The sequence below is a fragment of the Amaranthus tricolor genome, chromosome 12 (genome assembly GCF_026212465.1).
Source record: "Amaranthus tricolor cultivar Red isolate AtriRed21 chromosome 12, ASM2621246v1, whole genome shotgun sequence".
NCBI classification, from domain to species: domain Eukaryota; kingdom Viridiplantae; phylum Streptophyta; class Magnoliopsida; order Caryophyllales; family Amaranthaceae; genus Amaranthus; species Amaranthus tricolor.
In genome coordinates, this window is record NC_080058.1 from 14,811,651 (window position 1) to 14,824,150 (window position 12,500).

The 12,500-nt window shown below is 36.6% G+C and overlaps 2 protein-coding genes across 2 annotated transcripts in view; one reads left to right on the forward strand and one right to left on the reverse strand.

Annotated features, from left to right (window-relative positions):
* The first annotated feature begins 3,689 nt into the window (after nt 1-3,689).
* Nucleotides 3,690-4,251, forward strand: LOC130828608 (uncharacterized). The gene is made up of 2 exons (XM_057694573.1): nt 3,690-4,069; nt 4,170-4,251. Exons 1-2 carry the CDS (start codon nt 3,690-3,692, stop codon nt 4,249-4,251), a joined length of 462 nt encoding a protein of 153 aa, XP_057550556.1.
* Nucleotides 4,252-10,106: 5,855 nt separating this feature from the next.
* LOC130828836 (beta-glucuronosyltransferase GlcAT14B-like) overlaps nt 10,107-12,500 on the reverse strand; it is a 4,096-nt gene continuing 1,702 nt past the window's right edge. The window contains exons 2-4 of the mRNA XM_057694848.1: nt 11,552-11,627; nt 11,353-11,468; nt 10,107-11,273 (exon numbers count right to left, since the gene is read on the reverse strand). Coding sequence (XP_057550831.1) covers nt 10,738-11,273; nt 11,353-11,468; nt 11,552-11,627 — 728 coding nt within the window. The 3' untranslated portion in view covers nt 10,107-10,737. The remainder of the gene's footprint in view (nt 11,274-11,352; nt 11,469-11,551; nt 11,628-12,500) is intronic.

The window sequence follows — 12,500 nt, forward strand, 5'->3', positions numbered from 1 at the left end:
CTTGTTCTTAAATCCTTTGAAATCACCATATGTAATATACCTCGACTTTAAGCTTATATAAATTTTTCGTAACCTCCCACATAAGCTCCTAAGTGTATTTAGAAGTGGTTCCAACTTTGGGTCCTTGACCTTTAAGACTTAACTCCAACTCTTCAACTAGACATATTATATTTATTAAAAAATCAATACTAATTTCAGATCTCTAATATGCACTTAATTTTTCTTAGTTGGCGTTGTTAAATTAATAATGTGACTGTTCACGGAGTTTCCACTTGCCTAACAAACAAACTGTTATTTTCAATGAAGATAAATCAATTGATGAGGGTGTCAACAAGACTTAGGTTGATCAATCAATGTTTTTAGTTTGGATGAAATGCATTGCAAAGTCTCTAGATGTTAGAGAACTAAGGTAGTTTGAATATCCGAGGAAATATATGTATGTGGAAGAAGATGGAATGTGAGTGGTGCGCTCTCCAAACAAGATTTCCAATTCAGCGAATTACCACGCATACCCAGACAATGGAGAGAGGTACTATCTGAGAATGTTGCTTAACTACGTAAAAGGTCCAATGTGTTTCGAAGATATTAGGACTGTGAATGGAGTTTTATATATTACATTTAACACTAACTCTTACTTGAGACGGTCTTTATAAAAGATGCGTCTCAAGTGGGTTGACCCACTATTTAAAAAAAAACAACTAAATACAAAACAAACGCGAGTTGTGTAATATATTTCTAGTCGGTGTTATAACCTATTAAAGTTGGTGTTTGGAATTGACGTTTTAACCTATAAAATTGTTGTTTTAACGTTAAGTTGTTGACCAATTGAATTTGGTATTATAACCTGTTAAAGTTGGCAATTTAACCTAATAAAGTTGGTATTTTAACCTGTTGAAGTTGATTTTTAAAGTTGTGTGTTAACCAACTATAATAGGTTAAAACACCAATTCTAATAGGTTAAAAGACCAACTGTAATAGGTTATAATACCAACTTCTATAGGTTAACAACTTTGAGTTAAAATAATAGTTTTATAGGTTAAAACGCTAACTTCAAATACCAACTTCAATAGGTTATATAACACCAACTTCAATAGGTTAACAACTTAAGGTTAAATCAACAATTCAATAGGTTACAACGTCAACTTCAAATACCAACTTCAATAGGTTATAACATCGACTTCAATAGGTTATAACACCAACTTTAGTAAATTATAACACCAAGTTTAAATATGTTCAAAAGTGCAAGTTAGTGTTTAAGTTTTTCTCTATTTTTTTAGTTGTTGGGCTGGGTTTGGAGAGCCGTCTCTTATAAAGACTGCCTCTCAGGAGAGTTGCTGTACATTTAAAGATGCTTGCTATGTAATTGGGTTGCTTGATAATGACAAGGAGTATGTTGATGGAACTTTATAGGCAAGCTTGTGGACTACTGGATATCAGCTACGAAAATTATTTGCGATGTTATTCATGACAAAGAGTTAATTTAGAAGATGTTCTGCATAGATAATAAAGAATTTTAGGAATGCATGGTAATAAAAATCATCCTTATATTTTTTTGTTTACTAAAAAACAGGAGTATTAAATTCACAATAGTAACATTTTTAAATATTTGTACTAACAAATTTCCAGCTTACAAAACTCGAGCTAAAAAGTTATTGCTTAGTTGAGATAGAGAAGATCTTACTAGACAATGTAAGCACACTCTATTCATGTCTAACAAATGAGTAGAAAACATATATGTTGGGATTATAAGAGCAATTGCACTTGATATAAGAGGTATATTTTTCCTATATGATTAGGGTGGGATAGGAAAAACTTTCATGTAGCGAACATGATATGTTGCTATTTGTTCAATGGGAGATATTGTGCTACTTGTTGCTTCCAATGGTAATGCATTGCTTCTACATCTGATGGGAAGAATAATCCTTTCTAGATTCGACATTTTTTGAATGTTGATTAAGATTCGATATCTCAAGGTATGCGACTTGGTAGTGACTTGATTGAACTCTTAGAAAAAATCAAGCTGATAATTTGAGATGAAGTGTTGATAACCAATTTCTAGCACGTCGTTAATACTAAGAACCAAGTTATCCAAACAATATTTATAATCACCCTGATACTACTACAACGAGTGTAATGGTAAGTCGGGGTCGAACCACAAGGACAAGGGATGCTAGACTAAAGACTTGGTGTGGGAAGGTTATATGGAAGGTTGGTTGGTAGGTGAATGTAACTAATAACAAGTATAAAAAGGGAAACTCAACAATGAAAGACAAGCGGGGACTAGACTATGTCCACCCTAGGATGGTCTATTGGAAATAAAGATAAGCTAGGTCAAGGGAGTTCGAACGATAATCAATCAAGACACTCTAGATATCGAGAGGAAGTTGGTGACCCAATAAACCACACGAACGACCTATAATCACCCTATGTCTCTCAAGGAGTGGCAGGACAAGGTTCGAAACGTATATATATCAACAACCATCATCAACCTCAACCTTAATCCTAAACATTGAAGACAAGACCAAACCTAGGGTTTCTCCAACCTAAAACCCCTAAAGAAACTACTGTAACATACTAGAGATAAAAGCAATAAACAAGGAAAGCATTAAAGGAATTGAAGAGCATGAAAGCATTTTATCTAAACTAAGAAAGCATTAAATGAAAGCATTAAAGGAAAGCAATAGAGGAAGGCAATAAAGACATCAAAGCATTAAAGAAATAAACTTGCATAAATTAAGTGACATGAAAGTAGATGAAAGCATAAATAAAGAACTACAAATCTATACTAGGGCAAAAACTAGAGTAAGCATTAAAGGGTTTGATGTTCTAAAATGAGGCACAAAGACATCCAAATTAGGCATCCCTCTTTTACAGAAATGAGGGGTATTTATAAGCTAAGAAACAAAAGGGGTAAAATGCCCTAAAAGCCCTTGGAGTTTTGTTTGCGAAGAAAAGAAATCATGCAGTCTAGGGCTTGAGTTTGGCCGAATTAGAGGTACATTCGCCAGAATGGGGCTCCATTCGGGGTTTCCAGCAAGTCTAGGCACAGTTCCATGGGGTTTTGCAGCCATTCGCCCGAATAAAAGTGTGGTTCGCCTGAATCAATGCCAATTCGCCCGAATGGTGCATCAATTCGGCTGAATGGTTATCTACATGGCCTTTTTTCGTCTTTTGAAGCTTTGGGTGCCTTTCAGACTTTATGGGGACCTTGAGGAAGACTTGTAATGCTTGGGAAAGCTTCGGTACGCGTGTCTAATCTTCGATCAAAGCATCTAAGTCTCGTACACAACGTAAAATACCTTGAAGTCTCCGAAAATACCCGAAATTACCTCAAAACACCATGGAAACAAGAACAAGGTAAAATCATGTGTAAAGTGTGTAAAACCCATTCCAAAACACGCGACTCGACACTACAATAAGGAGATAAATGTGCTCTAAAAACGAGCACATCAAGTGCCAATGGTGAACTATTATTGTCTGAAGCTTTGAGAAGAGTATGCAGGATGCACTACGTGATGCGAATGTTCTCCATATAGATTTCCCTTTTAGAGGTAAAGTCATTGTATTTGGTGGTGATTTTCATCATATGCTTTTCGTCATACCGAAGGAACTTAATAAGATCATATTTGTAGGAATCAGTTCGCCATATTTATGAAACTCATGTAAAGTGTTGCGATTAACAAAAAAAAATGGGGCTTCAAATTGGCGTAAGTGATGCTGATGAAACTCGCGAATATGTAGACTGGATACTTAAACTTGGTGATCGTAAAATCGGGGAACCTAATGATGGTGAAGTTGTAATCGACATCCTAGATGATATTTTGATTAAGGATGTAGAAGATCCTATTGCATCAACCGTTCGTAGCACATATCCTAATCTAATAGATGTATTAAGTGATAGTATCATTTTCCATGATAGAGCTATCTTAGCTCGCAAAAATGATATTGTTGCTACAGTTAATGATTATGTATTGCCGTTAATACCTAGTGAGGAGAAGGTTTACTTGAGCTCGGATTCAATCAATAAAACTAATAGTTTTGTGAACCAACATACTGATGTATTCTTAGTGTAATTTTTAAACACAATTAGTTGTTCTAGTATTCTGAAGACGGGCATGCCAATCATGTTGCTTTGGAATATTGTTAGAGGCTATGATTCTACAACACAGGCTATGCCACCCACTACCTAGAGTGGTCACAAGTCTACGCTCCCCGGGTTATTTCTTGAAAGATGTGAGAAATATGCAATGACGCTCATGTGCTTGATTATGGTTCGTGTTTTGCTCATAATCATCCGACTAAAGATAAGTCGGGAATCAAACACCTAATATGGGTAAATCATGGGGATTGTTTCATATCTAACTCCAGCACAGAACAAACTAATCAGACCAAGTCGAACAGGTTAGCGAAGGGTTGTAACGTTGGCTTAAGGTCAAGGTGGGATATATTTAGGAATATGGCGCTAAGTAGAAGATAGCAAGTGACCCTAAACACAACAGGCACAAACATCTCATGACAAACCAATAAACACTATATCCAACAACTATATTTACTCAAAAACCTCATGTAAGCACAATGATCTCCATCATCAAACACCATCAAAAAAAAAAATTTTAATTTCATCACAACATGTGTTTCCAAGCTCATCTCCCAAATGAAATAATAACCTCCTCACTCAAATAAATACATATGTGCAAATCTCGATGAAGAACAAGAGGGAGGTCTCGTTACTTATAGAACATGTATGAATAATCTCTATAATAAGCATGAGAGGATGAAGGGAGAAACAACATGAGCTGGATAAAAATGAATAGAGTCATACAAAACCAACAACCAATATCATAACCAAAAGCCCAATAACCACTGTAACACACAACAACCCCACTATAACTAAGCTATCCTCTGGGTAAAAAGAGGGAACATTTGGCTCATGTGGAGGTTAAATAGCGTGGCTACAAAAGAAAAGGTAAAAGCAAGAACTTGGCTAAACCTAAAGTCAATTTACGTTCATGGTAGGCTATTTGGCTATTTAGTTCAAATCTAACAAACGTGTTATCATCCCTGGCCCTAGGAAAAGCAGACTATGCTGGAGGAGAACAGACACAATACTTAGACCCCCTAACTAGCACTCAAAATGAATGGAACTCGAAAAGAGTCCAAAAAGGCTCAATCCTCACAGGCTATTCGAAATGTGCTTCTAAAGGTAGTCATCCAAGCCACCAACCAAGCAAACCAAGATCCCCCAACCTATGTCGAAGATAGTCAGACACTGGGTCCTAAAACAGGCACAGGGCTAGGAAAATATGAGTATGCATAAGACCACAGATGTACACACTAGGAGCTTGCATGCTAGTTTCACAACTCAAAACATTTTTATTGAAAACAGAAAAACAAAGAAAGAATATGCAATATAAACAGTACGTCATGAATGCAAGGTGAACATGTAAAATATATACAAAATAATACATGCCATGCACTAACCTAGACCTAAATGACACTAAATGCACAAACAAATGGATAATGATGACAATAGGGTTGACCGACTCTCCCCCAAGCCAAACCTTTGCTAGTCTCTAGCAAAGGAGAGAGAAGGGAAAGATGAAACGTTTAAAACAGAGGTCAACAAGATTGTCACAATACCCAACACAAACAAAAACTAGCCAATAGTAAAGAGGGAAGAAGGTCATACTTAAGCTAGGAAGGCTTTCACTCCTAGCATTACCATCACCAGCATCAAAGTGGTTTAAGAATTCTCCGCACCTTGGAAGAAGTGGAGGCAAGAAGCTTGAGGCTTGAGTGATTGCCTCCCCTAAGCCAGGGTGAAGCTATATTCTTCATTTTTGATGTATTGCTCTTTTGAGCCTCCTTTCTCCTCTTTCTCGCCCTCTCGGGACCGTTAGCATGGACCCTCTCAACTTCATCAAATCAATCGCAAACAAACCTTGTCGAGGGTCAATGCTAATGGTCGTTTGGATCTGCAAGTTCTAACAAACAACACTACAAACCAAACGTGAGCACTGACTAGCAAAATGCAATGCAATGAAAGAGAACAAAAATGAAACAAAAACTAATATTTACAATTGGGTTGCCTCCCAACAAGCGCTTCTTTAAGGTCTTTAGCTAGACCTAACTCACTACATAGTGAGTCAAACTTCAGAGGAGTTTGTCAAACTCACTCCTCACAACAGCAGAAGTTAGGGAGTGGAAGAGGGAGAGAAGGAAGAAGAAAAAAAGAATCAGAACAAAGATTGACTTTTCATAACAAGATGAAAAGCCGAAGGAAAAGCGAACAAAGGGAGGGGGGAGGGAAACAAGCGGCAAGGCATCACATGCATCAAGTTGAGCATGATGGAGAGCGATGGGAAGCATCTCACAATGACTAGGAGGTGTAGGGTGAGACTCATCAGAAGGCACACTAAGGGTATGCAGTTGAGACTCCTCAATCAAGGGCATATCTACCTCTAAGTCATTGGGTTCACTAGCTAGATGATCATGCACATATGTGAGGGTTTCATCATGGTGAAGTGCATAAGGCACCTCAACGAGAACCTCACCGGTAGGTGGTGCTTCAACACAACGAACGGGAGAGTCATGATGCAAGAATGTGGGGAATGTAAACTCCTCCCAATTGTACATATCATCATAAAACTCATCCATAAGTTGATCATCAGGAAAAGGAGGCAAGTAAGCAACAGAGCAAGAGGAGTCTAAGTCGTGGTCTAACGCCATGGACAGAAGGTGGTCATGGGTCTCTAGTCTCTCCTTAAAAGCCCTTATCAATTGGTTAACACTCCACGTTCCCTCCAACTCATCCCCTATTGGTGTATCACCATATGTGTAATCGATAAAAGGGTATGCTAGTGGAACCTTAAGGGGAGGGTAACCGGGATATTCTTTCTTAAAGTCGTCCTTAGCCAACTATCTAAAGAAATTTAGACATAGAATTGGGGTTTGGTCGAGGAGTGCGCTTGAGTAAACATCATCCACTAATTCCCTAGTCTCACTATTCAAACCCCCATAAAGGTCAAGGCAAATTTGCCATTGTTCAACATTATGCTCATGAGGGAGAGAATCCCCATATCTAACAAAGAATCTCCAAAAAGATTCATGCTTGTATTGATGCAAGGGATAGAAAACCATAAAGAAAAACAAAAATTTTAGAAATAAAAGCTATTCACAAAGCACACCAAAACTAAAATCTAAACAAACGCCTTGTACCGGGCAATGGCGCCATTTTGATAACCGATTTCTAGCACGACGTTAATGCTAAGAACCAAGTTATAAAAACAATATTTATAATCACCCTGATACTACTACAAGAGTGTAATGGTAAGTTGGGGGTCGAACCACAAGGATAAGGGATGCTAGACTAAAGACTTGGTGTGCGAAGGTTATATGGAAGGTTGGTTGGTAGGTGAACTTAACTAATAACAAGTATAAAAAGGGAAACTCAACAATGAAAGACAAGCGGGGACTAGACTATGTCCACCCTAGGATGGTCTATTGGAAATAAAGATAAGCTAGGTTAAGGGAGTTCGAACGATAATCAATCAAGACACTCTAGATATCGAGAGGAAGTTGGTGACCCTATAAACCACACGAACGACCTATAATCGCCCTATGTCTCTCTAGGAGTGGCAGGACAAGGTTCGAATCGAATATCTATCAACAACCATCATCAACCTTAACCCTAATCCTAAACATTGATGACAAGACCAAACCTAGGGTTTCTCTAACCTAAAACCCCTAAAGGATCTACTGTAATATACTAGAGATAAAAGCAATAAAAAAGGAAAGCATTAAAGGAATTGAAGAACATGAAAGCATTTTATCTAAACTAAGAAAGCATTAAATGAAAGCATTAAAGGAAAGTAATAGAAGAAAGTAATAGAGAAAGGCAATAAAGAAATAAAAGCATTAAAGAAATAAACTTACATAAATGAAGTGACATGAAAGTAGATGAAAGCATAAATAAAGAACTATAAATCTATACTAGGGCAAAAACTAGAGTAAGCATTAAAGGGTTTGATGTTCTAAAATGAGGCACAAAGGCACCCAAACTAGGCATTTCTCTTTTACAGAAATGAGGGGTATTTATAAGCTAAGAAACAAAAGGGGTAAAATGCCCTAAAAGCCCTCGGAGTTTGGTTTGCGAAGAAAAGAAATCGCGCAGTCTGCGCTTGAATTCGGCCGAATTGGAGGTATACTCACCCAAATGGGCACCCATTCAACCGAATGGGGCTCCATTCGAGGTTTCCAGCAAGTCTAGGCACATTTCCATAGGGTTTTGCAGCCATTCGCTCAAATCAAAGTGTGGTTCGCCCGAATGAATGCCCATTCGCCCGAATGGTGTATCAATGGCTGAATGGTTATCTACATGGCCTTTTTCGTCTTTTGAAGCTTTGGGTGCCTTCCAAACTTTGCAAGGACCTTGAGGAAGACTTGGAATGCTTGGGAAAGCTTCGGTACGCGTGTCTAATCTTCGATCAAAGCATCTAAGTCTCATACACAACGTAAAATACCTTGAACTCTCCGAAAATACCCGAAATTACCTCAAAACACCATGGAGACAAGAACAAGGTAAAATCATGTGTAAAGTGTGTAAAAACCATTCTAAAACGCGAGACTCGACACTACAATAAGGAGATAAATGTGCTCTAAAAACGAGCACATCAAGTGCCAATGGTAAACTATTATTGTCTGAAGCTTTGAGAAGAGTATGCAGGATGCACTACGTGATGCGAATGTTCTCCATATAGATTTCCCTTTTAGAGGTAAAGTCATTGTATTTGGTGGTGATTTTCATCATATGATTTTCGTCATACCGAAGGAACTTAACAAGATCGTATTTGTAGGAATCAGTTCGCCATATTTATGAAACTCATGTAATGTGTTGCGATTAACAAAAATAATGAGGCTTCAAATTGGCGTAAGTGATGCTGATGAAACTCGCGAATATGTAGACTGGATACTTAAACTTGGTGATCGTAAAATCGGGGAACTTAATGATGGTGAAGTTGTAATTGACATCCTAGATGATATTTTGATTAAGGATGTAGAAGATCCTATTGCATCAATCGTTCGTAGCATATATCCTAATCTAATAGATGTATTAAGTGATAGTATCATTTTAATGATAGAGCTATCTTAGCTCGCAAAAATGATATTGTTGCTACAGTTAATGATTATGTATTGCCGTTAATACCTAGTGAGGGAAGGTTTACTTGAGCTCGGATTCAATCAATAAAACTAATAGTTTTGAGAACCAACATACTGATGCATTCTTAATTGAATTTTTAAGCACAATTAGTTGTTCTAGTATGCTGAAGACGGGCATGCCAATCATGTTGCTTTGGAATATTGTTAGAGGCTATGATTCTCACTAGATGTAATAAGGGAGACATGGTCTTTATTCCACAAATTACTCTTACACCTTTTGATTCTGCACATCTTCCAGTCAATTTAGAAAGAAGAATATTTCCTATAACTATTTGTTTTGCTAAGAGTCAAGGTCAATCTTTGTCACACCAAGGAATATTTGTCTAGAGCCTATTTTTAGCCATGGTCAAATTTATGTGGTTGTGCCACGCGTGACGAGTAGAAAAGGACGGAAGATTTTAATATTTTAAAATGATAATGTAAAACTAAAGTTATTTGACATAAAATGTTGTCTTCAAGGAAGTGTTTTCTAACATTTACGACCTATTTGGTAACCGTACTAATTGAGGGTAATAATAATGATTTGTAGTGTAAATTTTCATGGTACCCATGTAATGAAAGTGTGATCATTATACCCACTATTTGATACCCACTAACTTTTCATCATTATACCCACTATTTAATACCTATTACCAAACGAGCCGCTATGATATTTTAAATATGTGACATATGACTTATTATTATGTTATGTATTTTTTATACAAAAATCTATTCAATTCATGTTTCTCATCTTTGTTTTTGGTGTAAGAGTTTTACTAATTTTCCGTATAATGTTGTTAATTTACTTTGCTTTTCATAGTTTCATGACAATTATTATATTATAAATAACAAATTACTTCTTCCAATTATTTTGTTGTTCATATACATTTTTTAATTATTTAGAAAATAATTATTTACAACAATGGGATCAAAATTATTTAGAAACTTTTCAGTGTATAATATTAATATATACTCGTTTTATTGTCCTATTTTGTTTTTTGTTTTTATATTAATACAATACTTTTTAAAATACAAAATGCAAATGATTCCATGTATGACATGAGTAACTACCTAGTTTCCTATAACATGATAACGAGAAGCGCAACGATTTCAACTCCTGGAACCAGCGGGACAAGATGACAACGTTCTTGTCATCATGACTCGTGCTCATGTTGGCCATATATGAGGTAGGGCGAGAAGAGTTGTCAGTTTGCGTATCTAATCTACCCACAGACCTAAATTTTGGGCTTCTCGTACATGCTCAAATTTGATCAATTCTTTAGAATCGGGGAGTTGAAGTATGAACCATATTATACGGATCAAACCGAGATTCACAGAAACATACTAATAAATCAGCCCATATACAAAGTTTGATCAACTGATTTTGTATCTCAGAATCTAACCCAAGAACAAAGCATGTCAAGTGAACTAACCAGTATACATATCTCTGATTCACCCAAGTACCAACTCTATGGCTGCTTCTTTATTTCTTTCTATGCATCAATTTGTTCGAGAATCCCCTGTGAAATGGCAGACTAATCATAATTTAACCAAGGTGCATTGCCTTGGATGAAAATTTTCTTTAGATAAAAGTTTTTCGACAAAAGATTTGAGCCTATTGGCACCAGGACCAGGCTGAATTTCAGAAGTGTTATTTATAACTCTAAACGACAATGAACCGACAGTATCATTCTCATTTTCCGTCACCAACCATTTTCCATGCACAAATCCGTTGGCATTGCTTCGTAGAAGCTCAGAGTCGATCTTATCCAGTACTGCTTCCTTTCTGCCGAACTTCCTTGCAAAGGGTGCGTTGCTGTTCACCATTCTGTCGTAATCTTCAAATGTTAGAAAATGTGGGTGTTGTTTCGGAGGATTATCCCATGAAATGAAATGAAGGTCGTGATTCACTGTTGTGTTCTTGAACTCCTCAACATTGCAGATTACAGTATGGAAATACCCTTCAGGCGAGGAAAGAAAATTGGCATAGTACATAAGAACGGTCCTAGGAAGGTTATCCCAACCCCATATGCAGTACTCAACAAAAGGCCGAGAAAGCATCATCCAAGCAGAACCTGATGAGAAATTTAATTTTTGAGATCTTCATTCTCGAAGATCAGTCAATATATTGAGTTTCAAACCGATGTATAATACCTGTGTATAATTTGAATGCGGTAGGTAGGCCTCGTTTTTCAGGTACCCAAAAGACATCGGATTTTTGAGAGCTGTAGAAACCGGGGTCAATTAAAATAGGTCTTGCTCTCTGGAACCTGTCAAAAACAAGAACATATTCACTCTGATTCAAGAACCTCTGGAGAGTATACGCACCGAAGATAAGATGAGTGCCACATACTCTTTCCACCCGATGTCACTAGTATGCTCGATAAAATTAAGTTCTCTCGGTACGCTTGATAATACATGCAGCAAATCTGTTGCACAAAATTAGAAAGCAAATTGAAAAATGAAATATCAAGGAACATAAGATGTGGAATAGCAGATCAATTTAGAACAAGATTAACAAGAAATGAGTTGTAAAATAATGATCGGCACTCACTGATATATAGACACAAAGAAGTACCATCCATTTTGCGGCTGCGCTAGTTAATCGAGACAAGAGTATTAAGAAATTTAGTACATTTCAATGTATAGTTCCTCCATACATTTACATTGTGTGCATCGCTTTCACTATATTTGGATAACAATTTTGGAGAGAAAAGAAAAAAAAAAGAAAGGGGAAGGCGAGGAAATGAAAGGAAGGGAAGAGAAATGTTGGAAAGTAATTCTTGTTTGTTTAGGAGAAAAGGAAAGAAATAGGAAGGAAAATAAGAATTTTTTCTTTCAAATCTTTCTACATTTCACCTTAAATTCCCCTTGACATTGGATCATCATATACATAGTGCACCAACATCAGAAATTTTCATAGATCATACTGAACTGAGACAAAGACACATTTGTGTGATACTAGTACACTAGTCCAAGAACCACAATATCAGGGAGCATGAAATGCATAGTCCAAGTCTTAGTCCTCTTTTCCAGCCAAATTAAGTTTCTATCTTTCGCGAAAAATTCAGCTTTAAATCCTGTTGCCATACCCATATTTATCCTTCGATTAGCTTTGTTCTTTTTCATATATTACTATGGCTCATTAAATCATTGCACTTTTTTATTTATGTAATATTCTTGATGGTATTTACTACTGATGGTTAATTGATAAGTAATATTACGTACATTCAACCCCAAAATCACATCTAGATGGAGTAATAGAATGAAATAGAATCACTTCAAGTTGAAAAAATTCATTG